General features: G+C 43.9%; 1 protein-coding gene across 2 annotated transcripts in view; it reads left to right on the top strand.

Annotated features, from left to right (window-relative positions):
* PCDH17 (protocadherin 17) overlaps positions 1-23,784 on the top strand; it is a 137,742-nt gene extending 113,958 nt beyond the window's left edge. Inside the window, exons 5-6 of one of the 2 annotated variants that reach the window (XM_028728419.2) lie at positions 11,968-12,042; positions 21,206-23,784. In XM_028728419.2, the coding sequence (XP_028584252.2) occupies positions 11,968-12,042; positions 21,206-21,891 (761 nt within the window). In that variant the 3' untranslated portion in view covers positions 21,892-23,784. The remainder of the gene's footprint in view (positions 1-11,967; positions 12,043-21,205) is intronic. The other variant, XM_028728424.2, reaches the window with a different exon arrangement.
* Positions 23,785-27,690: the final 3,906 nt, after the last annotated feature.

Here is a 27,690-nt window from a genome sequence, read left to right as displayed (position 1 = left end):
AAAGCAGCTTACAAACAATAAATAACTAGAACATAATAGAACATCTACAAATGCATCCATTACAATCTACAAAACACTGCCTTATTAAAGGCAACAACTAAAAAAATAAGCTAAACATCACGATTAAAGCAAAACGCACATTATATGATTATTAAATCAATACAACGTTTATAATCTGTAAAACAAAATAAAAAAGCAGCAAAAAATAAACTAGGCACTGTTAAGTTCATACACATGTGAGTCATACACGTGACTCACAATCATTAACTCAGCTCATTAAAATGCACAGATGATATATTCACCCCCCAAAAAGAAAACATTTTTAACCATGGTATCAGTCATAGTCGGTTTTGTAGTGTTGTGTGCTCAGAATCCAGAAGAGAGATATTATTACAATTAAGCCTGTTTTAACACAGAGAGACAGATGCCAGAGGTCTGTCTATAAGCACTTGCAATAGGAGCATATGCATGGCATCAGATTTACTAATACTTGCATCCCTGAGCCCTAGGCTCTTTCTGAAGCTGAGGGGAGGGAATGTTTTTATGTTCTAACATTTTCCCTGGGTAGCAGCAAATTGGCTGGCGTGCATTTGTCTTGAGCTGAACTGCACAGAGTCACTTGAGAGAGAGAGAGAGAGGGGGAGGGAGGAAGGGGGAGAGAGAGAGAGAGAGAAGACTGGCGGCTGCAGTGGGAGGGTGGGTAGAAAGAGAAATAATTTTTAAACTGCAGCTGTGTAGCTAAATTACATGTCTGAAAGTTAAGAGATGAAAGATACGGAGCTGATGCACATGGACACTATTAGGCAGGCTGAAAAAGAAACTTTGGATGCAAGGGTTCTGCTTCTGTCAGGAGCAGTGTTTTATTTCTACAATGCAACACAGGTTGTGTCCTAGGGCAGGATTAATGAAACAGGCTCAAAATAAGTCTTTTTGATAGCTACAACTGTATCTACAGCTTCATGGACCTCAGAGTTAGGAGCAATTAATGTGGAAGCAGCAACCCTGTGGTGGCCCTTAAGTTACAAGAGCAATAGTCTTGCTGCCGAGGCCATGGCTGTATCCCATGCTACTTCAGCAACATCTGGATACAGAGGGGAGGGCCGAGTCCCATAGAGCTGATGGGGGAACAGCGTTGCCTCCCATGCCAGCATTGGGCCCAGCAGTCCCAGAATGGTGTGGGATGGAGTCATGCAAAATGGTGGCTATGGCCCTGCAGAAACTGTCCCACCAGTTCAGGGGTGTGTGTGAGGGACAGGGAGAAGTCCTACTACGTTTTCCTTTAAAGGTTACAAAGGATAAGGTTACCAGATTTTTTTCAATGAATACGGGGACACTTTAAACAAACAAACAAATGTTTGGGATGTTGATGCTGCAGCGATGATGGTGGCAGGGGATGGCCACCGCCTTGACCTCAACTGCCACATTTCCCCTTCCTCTGAGGCTTCTACAATGGTACCCCGGGTTACATACGCTTCAGGGTACATACGCTTCAGGTTACAGACTGGGCTAACCCAGAATTAGTACCTCGGGTTAAGAACTTTGCTTCAGGATGAGAACAGAAATCGTGCTCTGGCAGTGCGGCGGCAGTGGGAGGACCCATTAGCTAAAGTGGTGCTTCAGGTTAAGAACAGTTTCAGGTTAAGAACGGACCTCCGGAACGAATTAAGTACTTAAGCAGAGGTACCACTGTATCTCCTTTCTCCATGAGCCTGGGCAGCCCCTGAGTTGTTGGTTCTTTTCTGGTGGTGGTGGGGAAGCTGTGCGCCGTGGGTCAGGCATGGAAGGCAGAGAAGGAGGGTCGAGAGCGGCGGTGGCTGCGAGGCTCAGGCAGCACAATGCCTCCCTTCCTATCGGAGCAGCCCCAATCGCATTCCTACTTGCGTGCAAGGGGGGGGGGAATCTCTTAGCTGGGAAGGGAGGCTTCACACTAGCACAGCCCCATCCCAACTCCTACTTGCATGCAACCAGGAGGGAGCAGGGATCTTCATATCGGAGCAGCCCCAATCGCACTCCTTGCGTGCAAGCAGGAGGGGGTGGGGATCCCTCAGCTGGGAAGGGAGGCTTCCCATTGCCTAACTGAGAGATGCCTGCCCCCTCCTGCTTGCACGAAAGTAGGAGTTGGGAGGTTGCTCTGATAGGCAGCATGAAGCCTCCATTCACAGCTTAGTTGCTGGGGTCAGGGAAGGTGGAGGCAGCCCGGAAGCTGCATCTGAGAGCCCCTGCACCACCATCATATGGGGACTTCAAGCAGCTCCTGAAGCCAGCCAGAGCCAACTGCTCCGGGCTGCTGAGACTGCTGCTGCTGCGTTTCACAGGGACATTAGGTGAAATCTGGGGATATTCCGGGGATGGAATTTGTCCGGGGACTTATTCGCAAATCCGGGGACTGTCCCCGAGAAACAGGGACGTTTGGTAACCCTAACAAAGGAGCAAGTTATGGAGACCCTTACTGTCTTCCTTATTCCCCCCTCCCACACACTTGGGTTTTCCACTTGGGGCATAGCATATGTGTGCTTTCCCCCCACCCCACACCTTCTTCCAGGGCAAACTCCATTCAGAAGTGGGGATTCTGCTGGCTGAGCCTGGCAGAGGGAAAATAGCCCTTTAAAATAGAGCTTGGCTTACACCATCCTTTTTGCCAGTGAAACTTCTGCTAGGTGTCTTGATCATGCGACTGAGCTGAAAGGATTTTGGGGCAGGGCTAAGTCTGCCCCTGTTCTATCCTGCCCCTTTTGGAGGGCTTACTCTGGCCTTGGCCCAGACAGCTTATTTCCACTTTTCTCCATCTGAGCCAGGATGAAAGACTTCGGATGGACATCTGCCTATTTCAAACTCTGCTAATTCCAGCAAACCGTGGGTTTGGATTGCTCTCTATGTCTCTTTCTACTTACCCTGTATCATCCTGATAATGGAGACTACCGTGGCAGCTATTATCTGCAGGCACTGTGCTGACCAACTATGGGAGAGGAGAATTACCTCTGTGCCTGCTAACAGATCAGTGCTGAACCCTGGGGTGAAGGAGGGGGCATCCCAGTTTGGTCCAGAAGCTCAAGGAGAACAAAACTACTAAGAACTGAACAACACAGACACTTCATGTTATGTTTCAAAGTGCATGAGGAATTAGAAGCTGTAGTTGGCAATCCTAGATACCAACAACACACATGAAAATGCAGTCATCATCTGACTAGTTTAAAATAGAAAACGCAGCTTGTTCATTAATTAAGCTAGACTACAGAAAACACTTGTAAAATGCCAGTAGTTGTGTGATTGCTTTGCATGTGGTTATCTAGGACTGAGTTACTGTGAGGCACCTTCATACTTCATTTAGGACCTTACTGATTTTTATCTTACGGATGCATGACTGGGTTTCCGAGGGGTGGGGAGTATTTCAATTGCCTTGCAAGCAGAGGGTTGTTATTATGGCCCTAAAACCTTTCCAGACAAAAAGAGAGCACCAAGTTCCTGGCTATGGAGTGATCTGCTAACCTAGAAACAAGAGAGGCAGAAAGCCAGGGCAGACTTGTAGCATTTCAGCTTTTGGAAAAAACATGGATTTTCCCATAACCCAGACAGAAGCCATCTAACCTCATCCAGGAAATCTCTCACCTGGGTGTAATAATGCTTTCAATGAAGCATAATTCAGTGGATCTGGAAAGTTATAGTTTGTGATGCCATCTGGTCAAGCACTAATGAACCTGCTGGGAATGTTGGTCTAATACATCATTATCACTATGGAGGGCAAGCGATTCACAAACTTTTTGGATGAAAGAAATTCTGCCAGTTTCCAGTCTTTCCTGTGGTGCACAGAAAACACTTTCTTTTTTTCCTTTCAACTACAGTGAAAACAAACTTAAAGCCCTTGTCCTACACTGAAGAATGCAGAGTTCACCACTGGCTTTTGACTATCATAACTTGCTCAAGAAGCACGGCTTCTAATAGTGAACTCAGGTAGTGATGGCAGCTACAACCGAAACCGCTGAGAAACAGCAGCATGCTCGTGGTGGAGCTCTGAGGTCCGCAGAAATGCAAAAAGAAATAAAATGTTGTTTTTTATAAATAAATTTAAAAAGTCAATTGAGGACTTGGCCTGCTCAGGAGGCCTACAAGGGTGAGGATACTCTTCAGCCTGAGGGCCACATTCCATTCTGGGTGACTTTCCAAGGGCCACATGGCAGCACTGGAGGGGGCCAATGGCAAAAGTGGGTGGAGCAAGGAATGGAAATGGCATGCTAGTTTCTGCTCACGCTCACCCCCCCTCCATCCTGCATCCAGACAAGCAGAGGCATGACATCTGAGCAAGACATCTGCATGCCAAGCAGGGCTAGTGAGGGGGCGTGGCCTGTGGAGAGGAGGTGTGGCCTAGGGAGAGTTCTGAGGGACAAATAAAGAGGTTTAGAAGTCCCTGCCCCTCCCACTTTAGTCACAGGAATGCAGAGCAGAGGTGGGGAAGCCTGTATCAGCCCAATGGCCACATTCCCTCATGGGCAACTTTCCAAGGTCTGCGCACCAGTGGCGAGCCGAGCCCAGGGCAAAACGTGGGTGGATGAACAGATGTGTTCACTTGTATATGGTTTGGGTTACCTGGTAAGAGACTTTGATTTGTTTTCAAACAGAATTTTAAGTTTTTATTTTGTGTTTCTGATAATCAAGAGTAGAATTGGCAGGTGACGACTCTTCCTACACCTCCTAACCTTCCCACAGGTCTTTCAGTGTGGATTTTGTCTTGTCTACCAGATCCATCTAACAGTAAAAAAAAGGTGGGGGGAGAGCAGGCTTATGGTGACCTTTAGTGAAATGGTCATAGCAATAAATCCCACTGCTTGCATTACTGGAGTATTGATGTTTATGTCTCTGGTACACCATCTGCCTTCCTGGAACCCAACGTATTAATAGTCTCTCATCTTGCTTTTACAGCGCAAACATAGTTTTGTTGCAGCAGACATTTGTAGACGTGTGGACATACTGAAAGAGGCATATGGGTCAAGGTTTGGCTGGAAAAACTGGCCATATTTCGGATAGGGAGCCTAGATCCCATTTATCATTTATCTGAAGTGCCATGGTTGCATCCATCTCCAGAGCTCCATCCATTCCGCATCTGGTAATGACTTTGTCTTCTGTTGGCATAGTCGGGGGGATCATGCAGTTACTGCATAAAGCTGTTGTGCATGTTCTGCTCCTTGTGTAAGTACTTCACTTCAGCCAGGACTATTTTCCTGTGGTGCAAAGCCACAATTCTGGGGAGGGTTCTCACCATTCCAGAGACACATCTTGCTGTTGATACTGGCAAATATGTCTGTGCTTAATATGAATGGCAGAAACTGCACTATACACCCACAAACAAACACCATTACTATTGCTGCAAGTACACCAAATGTTTTATGTGATCCAAGTGTCTCTTGCATAGCTGCCCAAATCAATGGCCTGTTTCACATCTGAAACCCTGAAGAGCCACAGCACTAGGCTAGGAGAACCAAAGGACTAGTTTAAAGCAGTACAGAGATGTTCCTGATATGCTTCAGAAGTGCATTCCATTTATCTGTCATTATTAAACTATCCTTGGGCCATGCGGATAAACAAATCCCTACCACAAGTAGTTATGTCAGTTCTATTTTTAATCCCAAAATACATCTTCTAATTGAAGGAGACATCCTGATAAAAATCCTCTAGCTAAAATAAGTGTTTTGGTTTGTATTTTGAGGAAGAGGGCAAAGGACAATTCACAGGCTTGTGCTTGCATATATCAAAGATTTAAATTGCCCTTTTTAAACAGCAGTCATTGTGGTTTACTTGCTTTACCAATGTTATTAACTCATTTCAGACTTTTTTGAAACCTGAATTCATGTCTGTGACAGGCATCTACCATACCATAAAGACATTATGTGGAGCCAGTGAAGGACCATAGATATCGGTCCTAAATATCATATGTGCTCTGAAATATAGGGACATTCCCTAAATGTCATCTCTGTCTGCCTGTGTGTGTGTGTGTGTGTGTGTGTGCAGTTTTGAACTGCCAGCATGATTTCCCATTTAAATTACCAGCCCTTCTTCCCATGCTACTTTGAAGTAAAGGGGTAAGAAGATTCAGTCATGGATCCTCCATATCACATGTAGTTTAACCTTTAGACTGAAGAGAATTAATTCATATCGGTGAATTTGATATAATAGTAGTGTACTGTAATGTAATGTCTATTTCTCCTCTAAAATAAATTCTGTGCTGTTTTGCAAGGGAAGTGTTGCATTCATGCTTTGTTAACTGCTTGCATTTCTTTTACTGAAGTTGGTGTTCCTTTTTTGTTCTCTCTTGAGCAAGAGTACAGTGGTACCTCGGGTTACAAACACTTCAGGTTACAAACTCCGCTAACCCGGAAGTAGGTGCTCCTGGTAGCAAACTTTACCCCAGGATGAGAACGGAAATCACGCAGCAGTGGGAGGCCCCATTAGTGAAAGCACGCCTCAGGTTAAGAATGGTTTCGGGTTAAGAATGGACCTCCAGAACGAATTACGTTCGTAACCCGAGGTACCACTATAGTGCCATTTTCCGGAGGAAGTATTCCTGCCTCTAATAGCTTCCCTGACTCTGCTTGTTAGCCATGCTGGCATTCTCCTGGTCCTGTTTGTCCTCCCCGCTCCCCTGGCATTCTGTAGAATATATTCTATATGAGCTTCTGTTCTTGAAGTTTTGAACAACCCCCTGACATTCCTGAAAAATTTATCCTTTTGTAAAAAATGAAGTTGAGAGGTGATCTCATTTGAGGGGAGTTTCCTCTTTTGAAGTCGAATGTTACTGTTCCTTGGCCATTTCAAAATATTTTGACTTCGACAGCACTCTGACTGCTGTTCCCAGTCAGTTCAACAGCACTGACATATCACAGCAAGATGCCAGTTACGATTAAGAGCCCCCACCCCCTCTCATCTCTTGTATGACCAGAGCTGTTCTAGGTTGCAGCTATTTAGGGAATCTAGAAATTTTACCTCATTGTCATGACCAGAACAAGGGTAATTTAAGGAGTAGATGATGGGCAGTGATTAAATGGGAAGTAGACATTGGGTGGGGACTATGGCCTGGGTGTGGGAGCTTGAAGTCCCTCCAGAACTTTAAACAGTTTTTATGCTGGACTGAAAGATGAAGCTTTGACTTGGCCTGGAATCTGCCATTTTGATTTTGCTGCCCTAAATACCTTAAACCAGGTCTGTGCTATATGGTAACTAAAGCTTTTTATACTGCAAGCAACCATGCAGTTTAAGTTGTGATTTACATTAGTATTGAAAAATTGAACTACTTTTAAAATTGGTGTTAATTGAACTGGAAGCTGAAATTTTCAGCTGAGTCCTACTCTTAGGCTTTCATTAAATGCTGTCCCTTTTACCCTAAAAAACTGAAACTTATACTGCGTTGAACCTAAATTGTGTCCTCCCTAAAAGAGGGCATGTGTTGCGGTGAGACCTGGAGACTGACCTCCTGGTTGTGGGTGGGTTGATTGGTTAGCCACAACACCCGATTGGTAGGTCCCTCGGTGTTGGGTTTAATCTGGCCAATGGGGCGCAGTCTAAACGGAGCGAGGGACCTATATATACCCATGCACGTGACCCAGAACTTCCTCTTTCGGCTCGTGCATCGGAACACCCGCCCACCTCTCCCTACTTTTAGGGCTTTGCGCTTGACTTTGCTATTCCGTCATGTGTCGTCTGTCATTGGGACAGGGGCATGGCAGAAATTTCCCCACTTGGCTGATTGGCTGTTGCCATTTGGGTTTCGCCTGCCGCGTAGCAAATCATCACAACTTGTAAGGTTGCGGATGGGCACTTGTTCATGTGATAGGGATGGGAGAACGGTCTCGCCATCCCTATGTGAAAGGTATTCCGTTAAAGGAATCCAGGGACTCAACTTGGTTTGGTCAACGCCTGAGAGGGGGTTGTGCCCGTGCCAGAGTCCAGGGGAGCATCTGGGGAGTGGACAGAGTCTGTTCCCGGGCTTTTCACCTACCTCAAGTGTTCACCCTTGGCTGACCTATGCTGGTGCCCTGGGTCAGCGCTGCCTGCAAGGATGCAGGGAGCTAGTCGAACCAGAGCCTATGCAACCACTCACTTTTCTGTAAGCAATAAAGTTGCGGCCTAAATTCTGCCAAAAACCAAAACTAAAATGTGTTTTTATTTAGGGGGGAGGTCTCTGGGTCTGAACACACAAAAGCTAATACCACCTTTAATATCTCCCATTTGCTCCATTGTGTGGAGCCATATAAGGGTAGGGGTGGGGTGGAGTTACTCCTCCAAAATTGGTATTTAATCTAGGTTTCTGGTTTACTATTGCCCCTCAAGACTTCTCTGCTAATTTAGAGGTAGCTTTCCTTCTGGGGCAGAATTGAAAATGCATTTGTCCAGGCTTATTGTTCCTAGTATTTGGCTCCTGAACTCTCTCTCTATATATATTACAGGATTTATCTTCTATCACACCCTGACTGTGCCCTTGCTAAAGTTTAAGTGATGCCTTAATTAATTAAATGGGAGGCACTTAGCTCCAGTCACTCAGCTTCTTAACTTGCTTGTTACCTTGACTTGACACTTGATCGCTGGTTCTCAGATGCTCAGGTACCTGGAGCTGCCCTCTTGCTTGGGATGCCAGTTCAAAACTCCATATTTTTATGGTACTCTCTTTGTGAAGGAACAGCTCAGCCAACACACACAACTATTTATTTATTTATTTATTTATTTATTTATTTATTTATTTAGTCCATTTACCTGCTTTACAGGGGATTTTGAATGCAGACCAATATGTTAAATACCCCACATTTTCCAGATATTCCCCCCTTCCATGTAATGGATCCACTCACAAGTCTTGATAAGCATTTGTAAATCCACTGAGTAAGTCCTACTTGTTTTGACCAACACATTGAAGAATAGTCATATATGAATGTGTCCTTAAAAGAAACACAGTAGTTACAGACCCTCCAAGTTTCCCTGTTTTCCAGGGACAGTCCCAAATTTAAAGAAGCCATCCTGGTTTCTGATGTGATCCTGGATTGTCCCGCTTTTCCTTTGGACCACCCTATTTTTATCAGAGAAATGTTGGAGGGTATGGAGTTATGTGACTCTCAAACCAAGGGAATAAGTACAGTCATGGGAAAAAGAAAGTGCACCCTCTTTGAATTCTGTAGTTTTACATATGAAGACATAATAACAATTATCTGTTCCTTTGCAGGTCTTAAAATTAGGGAAATACCACCTCAGATGAACAACAACACATGACATACTACACTGTGTCATGATTTATTTAACAGAAATAAAGCCAAAATGGAAAAGCCATGTATGAAAAACTAGGTACACCTTCTGATTCAATAGCTTGTAGAGTACATTTAGCAGCAATAACATGAAGTAATATGAAGTATTTGTTTTCTGTAGGACCCAGGGCCATCTTTAGCAGATGTGGCACCGGGGTGCAAATATCCGCCCAGCGCCCCCAAATTACCACAGATAGTGTTGGGGTGGCCGTAGCTGCGCACTGCCAGCCATCGTGGGGGGCAACTCTCCCCCAGCCGCTGAGGGCGACCGATCCCCACAGAGGCTTGGGAGTGAAGTTGCACATGTCCCAAGCCTCCACGGGAGGAGAACGCAGCTTCCCTCCCAAGCCTCCTCGGGAGGAGAGCGATCCCCGCAGAAGCTTGGGAGGGAAGCTGTGCACCCACCAGCCATATGGTTGGCGGGGCGCAGCTGGTGGGCATGCAGGGAAAGGTGAGACCGCCAGCAAAGCCGCGCAGCTGGGGAGCCCCTGAGAGGCCGGCGCCCTGGCACGTTGCACCACCTAACCCTATGGGAAAGATGGCTGTGGTAGGACCTTATCCAACTTTCACATCATTGTGGAGGATTTTGGGCCCATTCGTCTTTACAGCATTGCTTCAGTTCATTGAGGTTTGCTGGCATTTGTTTATGCACAGCTCTCTTAAGGTCCCACACAGCACCTCAGTTGGGTTGAGGTCTGAATTTTGACTGGGCCATTGCAGCCCCTTGGCTCTGTGCTTTTTCAGCCATTCTGTTGTAGATTTTCTGGTGTGCTTGGGATCCTTGTCCTTCAGCTGTTGGGCAGATCACCACACATTTGACTGTAGAATTCTTTGGTATATAGAGGAGTTCATGGTTGACTCAATGACTGCCAGGTTCCCAGGTTGTATGGCTGCAAAACAAGCCCAAATCAGCCCTCCCCCAGCGTACTTGAAATAATAATAATAATAATAATAATAATAATAATAATAATAATTATTATTATTATTATTATTATTATTATTTATACCCCACCCATCTGGCTGGATTTCCCCAGTCACTCTGGGCGGCTTCCAACAAAATACTAAAAATAAAATAAAACATCAAACATTAAAAACTTCCCTAAACAGGGCTGCCTTCAGATGTCTTTTAAAAGTAAGATAGTTGTTTATTTCCTTGACATCTGATGGGAGGGCGTTCCACATGGCAGGTCCACTACCGAGAAGGCCCTCTGCCTGGTTCCCTGTAACTTGGCTTCTCACAGTGAGGGAACCTCCAGAAGGCCCTCGGCGCTGGATCTCAGTTTCCGGGCTGAATGATGGGGGTGGAGAGGCTCCTTCAGATGGTATGAGGTGCTTTTGCTGATATGCTGTGTTTGGTTTTTGATAAATGTGGCACTGTACATTATGGCCAAACATCTCCACTTTGGTCTCATCTGTCTAAAGGACATTATTCCAGAAATCTTGTGGTTTGTTCAGATGCAACTTTGCAAACCTAAGCCATTCTGCCATGTTCTTTTTAGAGAGACGAGGCTTTCTCTGGGAAACCCTTCCAAACAAACCATACTTGTTTCATCTTTTTCTAATTGTACTGTCATGAACCTTAACATTTAACATGCTAACTTAGGTCTGACCTTGGGGTGAATTTGCTGGGGTGTCCACCCCTGAGAAACTTGGCAACTGCCTTGAATGTTTCCCACTTTTGAATAATCTTTCTCACTGTAATATGATGGACATAAAATTGGTTGGAGATGGCCTTAGAACCCTTCCCAGTTTCATGGGCAGCATCACCTGCTTCTCTAAGAGCCTTGTGTCATCTTTCCTCCTTAGGATTGTGTTAAAGCACACCTATATGCTCCAGACCAGCAACCTGCCAAAACTTTGGCTCTTATAGAGGTGAGCACACTTGCCGATGATCAGTTAAGCAAGGACGTTTGATTAGCAGCCCCTACATAGCCTCTTAATTCCTATGGAAGCAGTAAGGGTGTATTAGTTTTTCACACATGATTTCTCCATTTTGGCTTTATTTCTGTTAACTAAATCATGACACGGCATAATATGTCTTGTGTGGTTGTTCATCTGAGGTTGTATTTATCTAATTGTAAGACCTGCTAAGGAACAAGTGATTGCTATTACCTCCTGATATGTAAAACCACAGAATTCAAAGAGGGTGCACTTACTTTCCCCCCATGACTGTAACTATACAATCTTTAGAACACACCCGAAGGCAGCCCTGTATAGGGAGGTTTTGTAATGTGTAATGTTTTATTATGTTTATTATGTTTAATGTTTTATTATATATGTTGGAAGCTGCCCTGATTGGCTGGGGCAACCCAGTCAGATTGGGGACGGGGTAAGAAATAGTAAAATTATGGTGGTAATGATGATGATTGGTGGAATAGGGTGTCCCTATTTTCACCAGAGAAATGTTGGAGGGTATGTTGTTAGTATTTTCACTATTCTGTGCTTGACAGATTTATGGCTTTTGTGGTTTTTGTATCTCTTACCTGTGCAGGGGGCAGGGTAACCAGGCTGTGGGGCCAAGAGAACAAGGAGGTGCATGTCTGTCTTTCAGAGGGTCCAGGTTTGAACCTGCTTTGGGCACAGATTTCAGCTGTGAACATTTAAAATTTAGCAGGCATAATGCGGGTGGTTGGGGAGTATGGCATGAAGGGTGTTTTCTGCTTTATAACTCACAGGTCCAATTTTCCTCCAGAACAGCAAGGGAGAGGCCAAAGACCCATTGTTGGGCTCTGTGGACCGGCCCGCTGTAAGGAAGGAAAATTTTCAGGTAACAACCATTGTTTTCTTTTTCTTGCATGAATATATTAACTCTAACTTTAATGTCAGAATTGCAGACTATGTCCATACCAGAGGCCTAAAAATGGCTTCAGTGTGGAGAGAAGCCTCTGGGTGACAACAGAAGGAATTCTGACTGCTGCTACAGCCACCCACAGAGCGCTGCTGCCAGCTCGCTCCAAGTGTGGATCATTTGCTTGCTCATTGTCCATCAGTGCTCAGTTTTTTGTTTTATTTATTGCAACAGCAGAGAGGAACCAAGAGACATTCTTGTTTCTCTTGCTTCAAGCAGGCTGACACTGCAGGAGCAGGAGCGGCAGGCGAGTGGCTGTGCTGCACAGGGCTAGGAGCGGCTATCGCTGTGTCCAGACCCAAGAGCTCTCACCCAGAGGCTTCTGGCCACAGGGAGTCTCATTCACAGGGTTGTGTTTGAACTGGCACTCAGATTTCTCAGAGGCAGTTTATGTACAAGGGGTTTTTTATGTGATGGGGAGTATGGGGAGTAAAGAGCAGCTCTGACCCCTTTAAATAAGCTTCTTGTTTATGCAGTTCATCCCAGCTGTGATGGACCAGAATTAGGTCCACTACTAGTCCATCAGCTCTTCACTGCCTTTGAAATAATGCATGCTGAGTTCATGTTGAAATATCTTCCCTTAACCCTTTCCAGGCCTAATTAAACATCACATAGATACACATTTAATTTCCCCCCAATTGTTGTGGGAGGCGGGCGGGTGGCTGTTACAGCCAAACCACTGGGGGAGTCATTGAATGGGAGAGAGCAAAGCAACACTGAGCATCTTTGTATTATTAACCCTTTCCATGTCAGCTGCTTTCCCTCCCTCTTTTGTTACCATTACAGATGCTTGATTGTACTTGCAAAAGTGTATTTGGAACTTAACAGGGGGGGGGGGGGGAAGCATAGATTATTGGAGGGGGGAGATAAAGCAGAACAATACTGGCCATTGAAAGAGTTAAGCATCCTCCCTCCCATTTCCTTGCCACTTATTCAACCATCCCAAAGCAACTTTTATGTAATAAAAATGGTTCTTGGATTTCTGAAAATGTAACATTGAGCATAAAATCCATTTTTTCCATGTTCAACTTGTCTCTTGTCCAAATATGAGAGCTAAGCACATGTATCAGCAATTAAAAATCTGACAGTTCCATGACCACACATTGTAGGCATCCTGTTTGTTTTTTTACCAAAGTTTGTCTCAGCGCACACCCTTCTGTTTTGATCAGACTGAGAATGCACTACTCACTCAACATCCAAACACATGTTCTGGATTGTTTAACCCCCCCCCCCAAAAAAAAAATCCTCCCAGGAAATGTGCAAAATGGAATTTCCTGGGGCATGAATGCAGACATGCACAGAAGCTACTTCTGTTTAATCTGAAACTGCCATTTTAATTACTGAAATGGAGTATGTAGGGTTTTTGCTGCTAGTTCAGGTTCATCTCAACTTGATTCTAAATTGATAAAAAATGACAACTTTCTCCCCACAGAAACAGTGCAAAAATGATTTATCTTTTTTTTCATGGATCAGTTTAGCACAAAACAATATGCTGGAATATACTGTAAAACTTTGGGGCCAATAGTGAGCCTTAAAAAAGCAACAGCAACAACCCAAAAGTAGCTTTTAAGCAACCGTTCAAATGTGGTGAAGCACCCCTTCCTCCTCCATTGGCATCCATTTCAAACATTTCATTGACTGTCTAGCTAAAGTAAGGGACAAAACTCTGATCATCCAACAAGACCCACCTCCAAACCTCTGCCCTTCACATAGCAAAAAGTGAGGTTGAGGAAGTATTTTTTTTAAAAATATTCATTGTTTCTGGTTCTGCAAAGAAATGTTAAACTGTGAAGTAGTAAATGTATGACATGCAAAATACAGTTTCCACCTGAGCGCAGAAAAAGGGGGATGAACAAAACACCTGCCACCTCCCACAGATCACCTGCCAAAGAAATACCACACAAGTATGCAAGAAAAAGACGACATAAACTGCTTGGAAGCTCTGGTAGAATAAGCTCTGGCAAGAAGAAAGAAATAATTGAGACAACATCCAGAAATAAATGGGAGCCCAGATGGAATCAGAAATGGAAGGGGAAGCATGGGAGAAAGGGGAAGGAGAGGCAAAGACCCACTTGCCATTGGCAGTGGTTTGATCAGAACTTTCTCCTCCTCTACAGATTATTGCTGGGTAGGGATAATCTAGATTAAGGAAGGAGAAAGTGTGGGGCAACAGTGATTCCCAGGAAACATAATATGGATGTCACACATTATAAATGGTAGAAGCGCAAGAAGTTTATGGGCCACATTAAAGGAAGATATGGCTATACATCTTCCTTTAAGGAGCAATGGTAGCAATCCTTGGCTAGTTGGAGCTATCTAGAGACAACCCCCACAGTAAGGAAGGGAAGGCAGAATATGGTTGTCATTCAGAGCTGGAATGTGGAGGACAGACTTGGTGCATGATGAACACAACCCAGCAGGAGCACAATCTATGCTTGTGCCATTTGTGGAGCAGACTTCCCCAAGATTAATTAGGGTAAGTAGGATCTGGTGCACCAGGCACCAAAATATATAGGGCTAGCATATATAGGGGTAGCCCTAACAGAGACAGAATGTTTTGTACAGAAAAGAGGCTGCAAGGCCCCTGGAGGGGGCAGGAATTGTTCTGTATTTATTGCCAATCAGTTTTCTAATCTAACCCTCCTAATTGCTTTCCCTAGCTGAAAACACCATCTAGACCAATATAAATATGTAGATTCCAGAGAGCTCTGTTTAATAACGTGGAGCTTGAACATAAAACTCTATTTGTTTGTCTCTGCTTATTTATGTCAAGATCAATTGTAATTAAAGATGAATTCAGCATCAAAAGAAGCACTTTAGCTGATCCTTCTCATCAGGAGAATCCCTTCCTCTTCTGCCCCCCTCCCCCCATAGATACCTTGACAGACGCAGGTGGCGCTGTGGTCTAAACCACTAAGCCTCTTGGATTTGCTGATCAGATGGTCAGTGGTTCGAATCCACGCTCGGGACGGGATGAGCCCCCGTTGCTTTGTCCCAGCTTCTGGCAACCTAGCAGTTTGAAAACACACCAGTGTAAGTAGATAAATAGGTATCTCTGTGGTGGGAAGGTAAATGGCATTTCTGTGTGCTCTGGTTTCCATCACAGTGTACCGTTGCACCAGAAGTGGTTTAGTCTTTCTGGCCACATGATCCGGAAAGCTGTCTGTGGACAAACACCAGCTCTCTCAGCCTGAAAGTGGAGATAAGCACTTCACCCCAAAATCGCCTTTGGCTGGACTTAAACGTCCAAGGGTCCTTTAACTTTACCTTGTGATAACAGCTCCTTTTCCAGCAGGTATTTGCTCCCCTCCAAAAGAGAGAGAGAGAGATTTTGATATGAATTATAGAAGGTTTTGTGACACTATTGTGGCAGCAACAAAAGCTGTCAAAAATAAGAATTATTAACCATGATATAATTTGGATGGACAGTGCTGCTCATTCTCCAGGGAACTGATCCCATATGGTTTATTTTAAACATGTTATGTAAACTGTGGGAATGGGCAACAAATTACTAAAAGGCAAGGAATAAGGAAAAGTGCTTGTCTAATTCCTGAAGAGGCATATTTCATTTCATGATTTTCTTAAATCCAGTTTCACAGATTAAGAAAGACCACTTTCAAAATACTCAGAGCAGTTCCACATGCCTCAGATAGATATTATTTGGTGCATATGTATCTGAAGACACCCTGGTGTAGGGGGCACTCCAGAAAAAAAACAACTTTAAAGGGTTTTTTCTTTCAAAAATCCCAACCATTATAAACTGTGCCCCAGGCCTGATTTTTAAAAAGCTCTTTTGCAAGAGACTAAATTGTCTGATGAGCAGCTTCTTGACATGACTGTCATCAAGGTAAACAGTTACGGCCAGTTCAGAGAGGGAAGCTGCTCTCCAGGACTCCAGGACTGTGTGTTTGTATCTCAGCCCAGTGTTTCACTTCTCCCAAGGAAAGACAGTCCTGATCTGGGACAGAGAACATCCTTGTCCCCTCCCACATGATCTAAAGTGGCTGGAGCTACATCAGAAGCCATCATAAAAATCTGTTGGCAACCCTGCTCCAAATTAGTGACATCTATCCATTTTTCTAGGTAGTAGAAATGGAGATAATTTTAGCTTTATATCCATGCATATTTGTTGATTTATTTTAACAGTTGTCATTTGCTTTGAAGCCAGAGGAAACGGGGGGGGGGGGGGGCTATAAATAAATTTTAGTGCCAAAGATACGTAAAATGGTCACAAAGCACATTCATCATATGGACAAAGCACTTCTGTTCCATTGGATTCAGTTACACCTTATAAACAATACATTAAGCTGAATTCCTATTGATCCAGAAGGTAATAGAAGCTGCAACATGCACACTGAAAACATTTCAAAAATAAAAATAATTTGCATTATACCAAGCCTCTCTTGTTTGCCATTTTACTCCCCATCATTCTGCTTAAACATTATCCTCTTGGTAGCTAGTTTGTCCATTTTGGTGGCACATGCACTTCAGTTTTCAACAGCTGTAATTTCAGTTTGTTCTTACCCTGTAACCCCTTTTTTAAATGTTCAGTATGCTTGGAGAGCCCTGCCTATTTGTATACAATTAGCACAACCACACATTCTCTGGGCTGCATCCTGGGGTTTTGCGACTCTAAATTCTATTGCAGCTGCCTTGTTTCTCTGCTTTCCTGTTTGCTATGACTTGCCAGCCATGGTTAATTCCAGGTAACTTGTTTCCTTTTCTTTCTATGGCTGCTAATTTCTCTGGTCTATTTTCGGATTTGCTCTCCCTCATGTGCACAAAGCGCTTCTGATTGTTTACCCCGGTGCCTCCAGAGACTGACAAAGCCTCCGGGCTGCTGCTGTTTATTGTACTCCCTTGGACTGTTAAAGGTTTGTTTTCAACCAGAGAAGCAGGTCGGCCTGAGTTGTGATAAAGACCAATGGCGCAGATCACCTTACCAACCTCTTCTGCTGCGCAGTGCGAGATGAGGGCCCATTTTATATATTTATTTTTACCTTTCAAATTGATTTCACTTTCTCATAAATACTCATTTAGCTGTGGGTGGTAATAGTTCACTCTGAGTTTATAGGTGCTTTTTTGTTTTGTTTTTTTGCTGTTGGTACAAGAGTACCTCTTCGATTTACTTCTCTCCTGTCTGCTAGCTGCAGCAAGTCAAAATTGCAGGCTACTGGTGAGGTGAGCAGCTTATAATATATGATAATCAATACTTCAAATCTGCTTTTTGTGATGTGACATAAAAAAGGAAAGCAAGGAAAGGTGAATAAAAGAGACAGAAAGCTGCTGATGTCCCCCCCCTCCCTTCTTTCCTCCCAGCCCAGTGGGACAAAAGCTCAGGGAGAAGGGGTAGGTTTTCCCTTCAAGGTCAATGCGTGCTTATTTCCTCTTAAAACCACTCTCCCCTCTTCATATTTAATTCAGTTGGTGCTAGGAATCCCTGGTAGCTCAAGTGGACGTTTAGTCAATACTGCAAGCATAAATACAAACCAGGATCGTTAGTTCACACGTTCAGAGGAAAGTAGTGGAGTCAGCCATAGTGACGTAGGTCGGTTCCAGCAGCTGAGACCAGGCGAGCTGAGATGGTTGCCTTGGGAAATTGTGGGCCACCATTCAGGGGGGAGGCAGGCACCTCTGACCTGGGTGGCAGAAAGGGATACAGAGAGCTGCTCTAATGACAATGGAAGCCCTTTCCTGCACAGGCCCCCTGCGCCAGGTTTGGGGAGGCAGGGAACAAGGAATATGCCTTCTCATGATGGGGTTTGCCCATGTGAGGTTTCCAGTAGAGCGTGCAATGTGTCTTTAGGAGTGTGTGCTTGGAGAAATGCCATCTGGATTTCCCTTGTCCCCTGACACCCAAATGTCTTGGACTGGCCTTGTCACTTAGCTAAGGTTTTGAAGTGGGAGGATGGACCACCTGCACAGAGAACAAGGGGACTCTTTCTGGAGGGAGTGGTGAAAACAAAAAAGACTCTTTCAGCCAGTTTCTTTCTAAAAACGTTTTCTGCCTCCTTCCACCTTCAGCCTGTTGTCTGGTTTGTGTGGCTGCCTCCTTTCCCTGGTGTATTTTAAAGGGAGATCATCTTCATTATTGCTCAGGAAGTTGCTCAGAAAATCCTAATAGCAGTGGACTAACTGGCAAAACTTGTATAATTGGATATGGTTTGGATGTTCCTGATGTGGTTTGTGGCATTGTGACGTGGGTGGGGGCAGGACTGCCATTCAAAAACAAAAATGCCAGTGATTCTACTGGGTTTGTCATAGTCCCCAGATGTGGCTTAGGTAGTTTGGAAACTGTTTTGTGAGCTGCTGTGGAAGCCGTCAGGCCAAAAAGCAACACAGAAACATCAAGATACAGAAAATAAAGTAATTCTGTGAATCCCTGCCACGTCCTCAGAGGGATATATTAGTCACTGCCATCCATAGACTGGCTTGGTACACATCTATGCATTGAAAGTTTCTAGTAGTAATGTTCTGATTTTTGTGTTTTTTACACAGTTGTAGAGTGGCCAGAGCAATCTATATGGGATATTTTCATTTTTATGTATTTTGTTTTACAATTCTTAAATAATATATGAAAGGATAATAGTTCTTTTAGGAGATAATATGCAAAGTATTAAAGCCCTACACATGCAATCAGCTTATTTATACTCTGGACATCATCCAGCCAAGGTTAAGCACATAAGTCCCACTGACTTCAACCAAAGACAGTTAAATGTATGTGTGTTTAAAAGTCCCCATTGAAATGAACAGGGATTAGATGTAATTTAACTAGGACTATATTGTGTTCAGTGTTCATTTTTTGTTCTTTGATTGACAGGGCTTTACAGAATACTCGGGAAACCCAGACTGTTGTTGTTAAGGAAATTCACTTTCTTATTTTCTATTTTACTCCTTTACTTCTTTCATATTTATTCCTTTGAAAAAGCGTGTTCTCCATAACAGAGAGCACGCGTTGCGGTTGGGGAAAACAGGCCACCATGCAGTGACTAGGCAAATTTGGTGAGGAACCCAAGCCTTTAAGTGGTTAAATTTGGGTTGCTGGGGAGTTTTGAATGTGGCCAATTTGGAGGAGGGGTCAGAGTCCTTAAATACAGGGGCCAGACGTTGGACGCTCTCTTGGCCATTTTGCATCGGATCACCCGCCCTCCCGCCCTTTTATAGGGTGGTTTTTTGTTTTGCTCGCTTGACCTTGCTATTGCCTGTCATGGGGTCGTCCGCCTTGGTGCGGGGGCCTAGTAGGAATTTTGCCATCTGGCTGATTGGCTGGTGCCATTTGGTTTTTGCCTACTACGTAGCAAATCGTCACAACTTGTAAGGTTGGCGGTTAGGCATTGGTTAAATTGGTGCTTGGAGGGGTAAGTGCCTACCCCTCCAAATGATGCGGAAAGGGAATTCCGTTAAAGGAATCCAGGGGCTTGCCATACAATTTGTCCTTGTCCCCGGAGTCGGACCTGCGGCCGTGCAAGCCCCACCGGAACATGAGGGTGAGAGGTGTGGGTCTGTGTCCCAGCTTCATTTCTCACCCAATACTTGTTTCCCACGCTGGCTTCCGCCGGTTATGACAGATAGTCATAACCAATGCCTAAGCAACCACTCACATTTTTGTATTTAAATAAAGTTGTGGCCAAAATTATGCCAAAAACCTTAAACAAAAAATCATGTGTGAAGTGTGAATTTTTTGGTGGGTGGCACTGTGGGACTCAACACGCAACCAGTTTCTAGGTTCTGTCACACATTGGTGTGACCAGCATACCGAACCAGGCTGGGGTGTGTGTCATGATATGGAGATGAAAGTGGGTATCAATGCAGATGCGGGGGGGGGGGGGGTGATGGCCCAGGGCTCAGTGGCTGACATTCAGCCCAGTGGTACAAAGTGAATAGCTACAATCAGTTGAGATACAGTAAAACCTGCCCCTTCTTCCTTCCACTGGGATCGCCATGGACAGGATTAGCTCCTATGTTTGCTGTACCCCTTAGTTCACCCTGTTACTTTTTCGCATGCTACTGAATCCCTGCAATTCAGCCTTACCAAGAAATCCAAAGCACTGCACTTGGGGGATAAAGCTTGCCCCTTACTCCTGTCACTGGGTGGTCAGCCAGCAGGAATCTCATGGAAGGTTCATTGTGTCCAGGACACATTTTTCACATGTGCACACCACCCGCCCTTCCTCTAAATGCACTCACACAAATGCACTCATTGTAACTCCAGGCATTTTGATAATTCTCATGAGAATATCATGGCAGAGAAAAGAAAATCCACTTTGTTAACGATTCTTGAGAAAAGAGAAGAAAGCAATCTGACTGGAAAATATTATCAGCTGTAAGAAAACGTAAATGTGTGACACTTCCTAATAGTAAGTGCTGCAGAAATCAAATTTTCCAACAGATTCTTACCAAAACAAAAGCAAAAAAGATAAAAGCCAATTACACGATCCATACTCACGTCTAATAAAACAGCTGCAATAGCTCTTTTGACAAGCTTGTACTCAATGCGCAGAAGCGGAAAAATTCCATTCCTGTGCTTTTTGCTAGAAAAGGAAGCTTTTTGAGAAACACTTTTTATTACACGACTGCCATGCAACAAAACATTTACAAACAACAGAGACGTCAAAGATGAAAGCTCAGCTTGCTTAATTTTTATGAAGTGTTTGTGTTTATGTAGAGTCAGCCATTGTTCGGTTATTGGTTCTTGTGTTAAAAAGTAATACTGATAATTCCTCTTGAGTTAGTTCACTACCATTTGCTCTTCTCTCAAACGATTTAAGCAGTAGCGAGACAAACAGATTTCTACCGCAGATTAGTTTACAGATGAAGCTCAGTTCCATGGAGAGCAGCTCCCTAAAGGCCCCTTTCTGCTTCCTTTGGGCTACAGAGCCACTGATGTACCTTGAGAATAGTTCTAAATAAATCGATGGTCTCAACTTGTTGGTTTATGCAATGCTCCTGAAATGTTTTAATTATGATTCCTTTTGTAATGAGGATGGCCAGTGATCAAATAAGCAAGCTGTGATCTGATTGAGGCAGCTGATTAATGACTTTAAAAGCATTTTATTCCCCCCCCCCTTGTTTGTTTTTGCAGAACAAGAGGAGTGTGTTAATTGCACAGATGAATGCCGAGTGCTTGGTCATTCTGACAGATGTTGGATGCCCCAGTTCCCTGCCGCCAACCAGGCTGAAAATGCAGATTATCGAACAAATCTCTTTGTCCCCACAGTGGAAGCTAATGTTGAGACTGAGACTTACGAAACTGTGAACCCCACGGGGAAAAAGACTTTTTGTACATTTGGGAAAGACAAGAGAGAGCACACTATTCTCATTGCCAATGTGAAACCTTATCTCAAAGCCAAACGTGCCCTGAGCCCTCTCCTCCAAGAGGTTCCCTCAGCATCAAGCAGCCCAACCAAGACCTGTATTGAGCCTTGCACCTCAACAAAAGGACCGCTGGATAGTTGCGAAGTCAAAACAGGAGCCTTGGCTGACCCCAGCAGCCAGTACATGACAGCCAGTGACAGCCAGTACCTATCTCCTAGTAAACAGTCCAGAGACGCTGCCTTCATTGCGTCCGATCAGATGGCCAGGGTCTTTGCTGAGGTGCATTCCCGGGTGAGCCGAGACTCCGCTGAGATGGACTCTGTGTTGGAGCAGATAGACCGTTCAAACAGGGAACTAGGGAGAGAGTCAGTGGATGCAGAGGAAGTAGTGCGGGAGATTGACAAGCTTTTGCAGGACTGTCGGGGAAATGACCCTGTAGCTGTGAGGAAATGAAACAAAAACCACAAAAGACAGCCTGGCATTTGTTTGCTTCTTCTGCTGAATTAAAAAAAATAATATCTCCCCTGGTTCTAAAATTTATACAGGGATGAACGAAGACCAATGCTGCTTTAAGGCTTTTAGTGAACATCTGAAGTGCCCACAAGTATGTTCTTTTCACTGCTCTATCTTTTTCCACAGATAACACTGGTTTCGTTTTTACCAAACTTTCATTAGAACGGCGTGATGTATGTTAACAAGAAGGAAGGAGGAGGAGGGAGAAAAAGGATGCCACTTTGACAATCCAATAGAAAGATACAAAGGGAAAATAGGCAAATGGAACCTGATATTTTAGGACTGATAGTTGTTCACTGTTTATGTGTAGACTCCATAAAAAGCAGGGTGGAATAGTTCTCTGATAGATTTCCAGCGGTCATTATAGGCTTCTACTGAAAATCCCAAAATCAGAAACCAAGAAACAAAAAGTCTTGTAGTCAACCAGGCCCCACCAAGAATTACGTAACATTCATTTGTGACAACCATTTCTGTATAAAGTTATCTGCCACCAAAAAAAAAAAAAAAAAAAGGGGGAAAAAAGAGATAGAAACCCAAGCATCCATTCCATAACATTGTTCAGCAAAAATATTCTGGTCATTAGTAACACAGCTCATGTCATATTAAAGTTAAATGTGAAATGATAGAGTCCTTGTTTGTCCTGCACCTGCATAAACTAACTCACGTGGAAAGGAGAGGGGGGGAAATGCTTTAGTGTCCAGCAAAATTTCTAGGCTAGCAGTATGTTTTAAACCTGAGGCATAATATGAGATCACAAATAATAATTACCTTTTGATAGGTAATAATAGAGGAGACAAATTAACATTATTAACACCTTTTGTAATTCATTTGTGGACACTAAAATAGCTCAAGTGAGTGCAAACATTTCAGACATCAACACAAATCCACACAAAACCATTTAAATGTGCAAATGTAAGAAGATTCAATGTGTTTACATCAAATGACATATTTTTATTGATTTATTGCAGATTCAGTGCATTTGAGCCAAATTGTTGAGTGTATAAGAGCTATATTGTGTATTTTATTAAATTAATATATAGTTGTGTTGCAAAAAAAAATATATTTGGGCTTATGATGTAAATGGCAAGTGTTGCCTCAGTAGCTGTCAAACTCTATGAGTTTTGTTCTCTCCTTTTCTTTTCTTTTCTTTTCTTTTCTTTTCTTTCTTTCCTTCCCCCTGTGGAGTGTGGAAAGCAGAGCCTCAGAGCAGTCTCTTTTTTAATGTATGGTCTACCAAGTACCACAGTACATAATCTGTTCAAAATGTGTCTTGAGTGAGTTGATGGAGCTAACTGAACGGCCGACAAATACATCCATCAGTCATGGTTATGTGCAAGTCCTTGTAGAAGCTTCTGTCGCAACCCATGTTTAATAACAAAAATTACACTTGAACCAACACCTGGAACCTTGTTCTTTACTGAGCTTCGTCACTCACTCACATGAACACAGGCCGTCTGTTTAGATATCACAGTCATGGTTGAATTCTCAAATTACCCTAATATTTCAAAGTTTCATACTAGACTTCGGTTCATGGAGCATGAAAATGCTTTGGTGCCCATGTGGTACAAACAATCTTTTGTCTGGTTTCCTGAAAATTACTGTTACATTGACTGAGGTTTCAGCTTGAGCTCACAGCCCTCCTTCTCTCTCTCCTATCATCCTCTATTATTAGAAATTTTGGTAATTTTATTCGCTCTCTGTCCATTGCACACACTTTTCTATGTGCTGTTCCGCATTTGATTCTTACGAAAGCTACGTTTTAAAATTAATGTTTTCTTTGAATTAAATTTGTAAGTACAACTGAGCACCATAAAACATTCATATATCTCCTTAGTTCCCCATATCTGTGTTTTGGGTAAACTGTGCAACATAGCAGCAATATTAAATATGAACCCATCATTTTCTTAATTTTTTTTTCAGTGTGAAAAGCAAACTTACTTCAGGCTGGCAAATTTCAGGCTCCACAGCCATTCTTTTACTTCAAACTCCACATTTTTCACTCCACTAAAGAAGTGAGAGAGTAGTATCAGAGGTGATGTTATGTTAGTTGTGCAATGGTTATCACATCCTTAAAAGCAAAATATGCTTGAGTGACAGTGGGGGGGGCACTCACCTGACCTCTGCTCAGTCACATCCCTGCTGCTTTCTGGGAGATGGAGACGAAGGTGGGAGGTGGTGGTGAGGTTAGCATGGTGCAAACACAGGCAGGAGTGCCAGATTGGCTCCGTGGGTGCATTGCACTGCACTGACCTTGCCACCACCTCCCATTTCCCAACATCACAAGGTGAGATGGGCACCGCTGCCTCACCATGGCATCTGCTCCTGCCTCGAAGTGATGGTAGCAGGAAATGACAATTCCTTTGATATAGTTTTCAAATCACCTACAAATTGTGGAGTCTGGATGTCTCCTAAGTGACATTCTGAGGTCTGCATGTGCTCCTGCCCGTGTTGAACGCCATATGCCCCAGACAACTTTGAATTGTTACCCGAGAGCCCATTATTGAATTAACAAAATGGCCATGTTTGATGTTTGAAGCTCCTCTTCATAATTAATTGATACAAATCAATTTATGTATCTAAAATGTGTTGTTCTGAGTGCTATAAAGTATTATTTTACCAGGAAATATTTTCTAAGCTAGTGTAGCTTTGACATCTGAAATATCCTTCTTAGAAAGGAGCATCAGGCATGTAGTTACTGCCAGCAACATAATTCTTCCGTAGAAGCTTAGTTTCTGTGTATAAGTAATGTTAAGTGATGGAGGTAAAATGTATTTTCTAAAAGGTTGCAGCATTAAGTAACCAGTTACTGTTACATGTCTGAAGACATAAACACACACACATGCAGAGCCTTCCCAGAAAGGCCTTTGCCAATGCAAAAAAACAATTTACCTTAAGGCGCTCTGTCACTGGTGATTTACTAGCTCTAGCTGTTTAACACATTATCTGTATTTAGTTGTGATTATTTATTTACCAGGCTTAGGTAATGCAATGCTCATGACTCACAGCTGTAATGCTCAGTTTAGGAAATCTTGCTTTTATTTAATTTAGCTGTCAATTACTAGGCACCATAGAACTCTGGGAGGCTGTTTGTGTCTGAAGCATTGTTTGGCTTCCTGGCCTGACAAATGTGAAACAGAAGAAGAAGAAGAAGAAGAAGAAGAGTTTGGATTTGATATCCCGCCTTTCACTCCCCTTCAGGAGTCTCAAAGCGGCTAACATTCTCCTTTCCCTTCCTCCCCCACAACAAACACTCTGTGAGGTGAGTGGGGCTGAGAGACTTCAAAGAAGTGTGACTGGCCCAAGGTCACCCAGCAGCTGCATGTGGAGGAGCGGAGACGCGAACCCGGTTACCCAGATTACGTGACTACCGCTCTTAACCACTACACCACACTGGCTCTCAGAAAAGGGGTGAAGCAGCAAGGCTGTGCTTGTTGGGTCTGTTCACACAATCACCCAAGCCCTGCTCAGGCATTTCTTTCTTGTATCCATGGAGAGGTCACAAGGCAGGCTGGGAAGACTTCAGGCTTACAGGACCTGCCTTGCTTTGTTAGTAGAACCTCAAGGTTCACCAGCTGAAACCAGGCGCAAAACAGTAGATTATGAAACAGCCATTTGTTTTCAGGATCATAATTGAGCTCTTAGTTCTTCACACATAAAAATCAGCTCCCAATTCCCCCCAGCTCACAGCTCTCTTAATTTCAGCAGCCTAATTGAGAAGGGTGAAAGGCCTTTTTGTTGCTTCTGTTAAACAATTGGGGAGACAGAAACCCTTGCAGATCTTCAGCAAATCGCCCAGAATTTTACCAGTTGATGCTGCTCTGTCTTCTGAAAACTGCTCAGGGGCTGATACTGTGGCCACTGAAGTCCTATTTAGGAACATAGGAAGCTGCCTTATAGCAGGCCAGACCATTGATCCATATAGCTCAGCATGGTACCCACTGACTGGCTCTCCAGGTTTCAGGCAGGCATCTCTTACAGCCCAGCCTGAACCAGGGCTTGAACCCTGAGATGCAAAGCAGATGTCCTGCTTCTGAGCAATGGACCTTCCCCTTGGTTAGTTGTTCCTGGTGCTCATGAATGTGCTCTACATGCTGCCTCCTCCCACTCCCAGCTGACATTCCTGCATTGAGCAGGAAGGTCTGGAGGAGGATTACAAGCCTAGGTGACCAAACACAGTTACAGTCCTTCCTGCAAACAGGAAGCTTGACCAGACAAGAAGGGCCTGAACAGAGCTGTCATGGCCACAGTATCAGGTCATGATGTGCAAATCAGCCCCAACACAGTCGGATGCCACAGCTGGAATGCTCCTGTCATGCCAATGGCATGAGCTGCGATGCTGCTCCCACACTGAGAGGCAAAACACACAACCAGGGGGGCCTTCTGATAGATCTGTTGCCCTGGATCACACCAGTCAGAAGACAACTCAGGGGCAGATGGTATGGACATCCAAACTTTTAAATTCCCTCTAGGAAAAATGCCCCTTAACAGGCTGTGAGCATTTTGCAGTGGAAGTGTGTTGTGCTCCGTATTTGTTTAGTTATTTCATAATTTATAAACCGCTCTACATTCAAAGAATATTAAAGCGGTGTGCAGAAACAGAATGTAAAACATAATACAGAACAGAAACAGTATTAAGACATAGAAACCAGCAAGAATGAAAAAACTGCAAAAATGATTTGGAGGGAGTAGCTAGCACTGCCGCCAGATATATACAAGCAGGCAGTGGCCACTATAAGCCTCTTATTTTGAAGCCAAGTTCTCCGAATGACGGCTCAGCTCTAAGTCTACCTTCCACCTGCATCCTAAAGCAGTAAAGACTAGCAACAGATATATCCCATGGGGCCACACATCATGAGGCCCTTCGAGTGCAAAGGATCAAGTGAGTAGTCAAGTGAAGAAACACACACTGGGCTTCTTTGTACATATGCCAGGTTAAATCATTGACACACACACACAAGCACACACTGCCCATTCTGTAGCTCTCCAGAGTCTCCAGTTGAATTTTCCACAGAACCTGTTATCCTGTAACTGGTTATCTAGCAATTGAAGCTGGGACCTCTACCCCTGAGCCTATGACTCGACCCCAGAGAATGATAGTTCCAGCACTGGCCAAGCATGGAGGTGGAGAGGAGCAGTCACAGACTCCATCACCTTGTCTCTCTGAATGGGAAATGGCCTTCAAATTGCAATATGGCTGCTGGCCAACACCCGACCATTGTCCGATGGCATGGCAGAGCCCCAGACATATGGGTGATCAAACACAAGGTTGATAGGATTAAGAGCAAAATTCAAATATAGTTAGGGATGTGATGTACAGATAGGCTATAATCTTTAACACAGTTAACAGGGAGTGAGGTCCCATTGAACTTTAGCAGTATGATTACAAATCATATAATGTAATCATAGATGTGCAATGCCCTAGGTTCAGTCCTTGGCATCTTCAGGGAAAACAGTGCCAGGTAGCAAGGCAAGGAAGTGCCATCTTATTTGGTTTAGGAAATGTGGATTATTTTCTGCAGTTGCAACTCTGAGCACACTTACAAGTCAGTCCCATTTAGGCGTTCTGCTATTGCAGTTCGCTTTTCTGAACAGGTGGGAGGTTTGAAAATTATTGTTCCCAGATCCATGTTTGTTATTACAAACTGTGAAGGGTTTGCAAGTGGGCCATTGCACTTTGGATTTGAATGAGTCAAGGGTAGTTCCCCCAAAGTTCAAATAAAAATGTGGGCTTGACCTTCA

Source organism: Podarcis muralis, chromosome 4 (assembly GCF_964188315.1).
Source record: "Podarcis muralis chromosome 4, rPodMur119.hap1.1, whole genome shotgun sequence".
NCBI classification, from domain to species: Eukaryota; Metazoa; Chordata; class Lepidosauria; order Squamata; family Lacertidae; genus Podarcis; species Podarcis muralis.
Note: the sequence above shows the minus strand (reverse complement) of the source record. Positions and strands in the feature narration are given on the sequence as shown.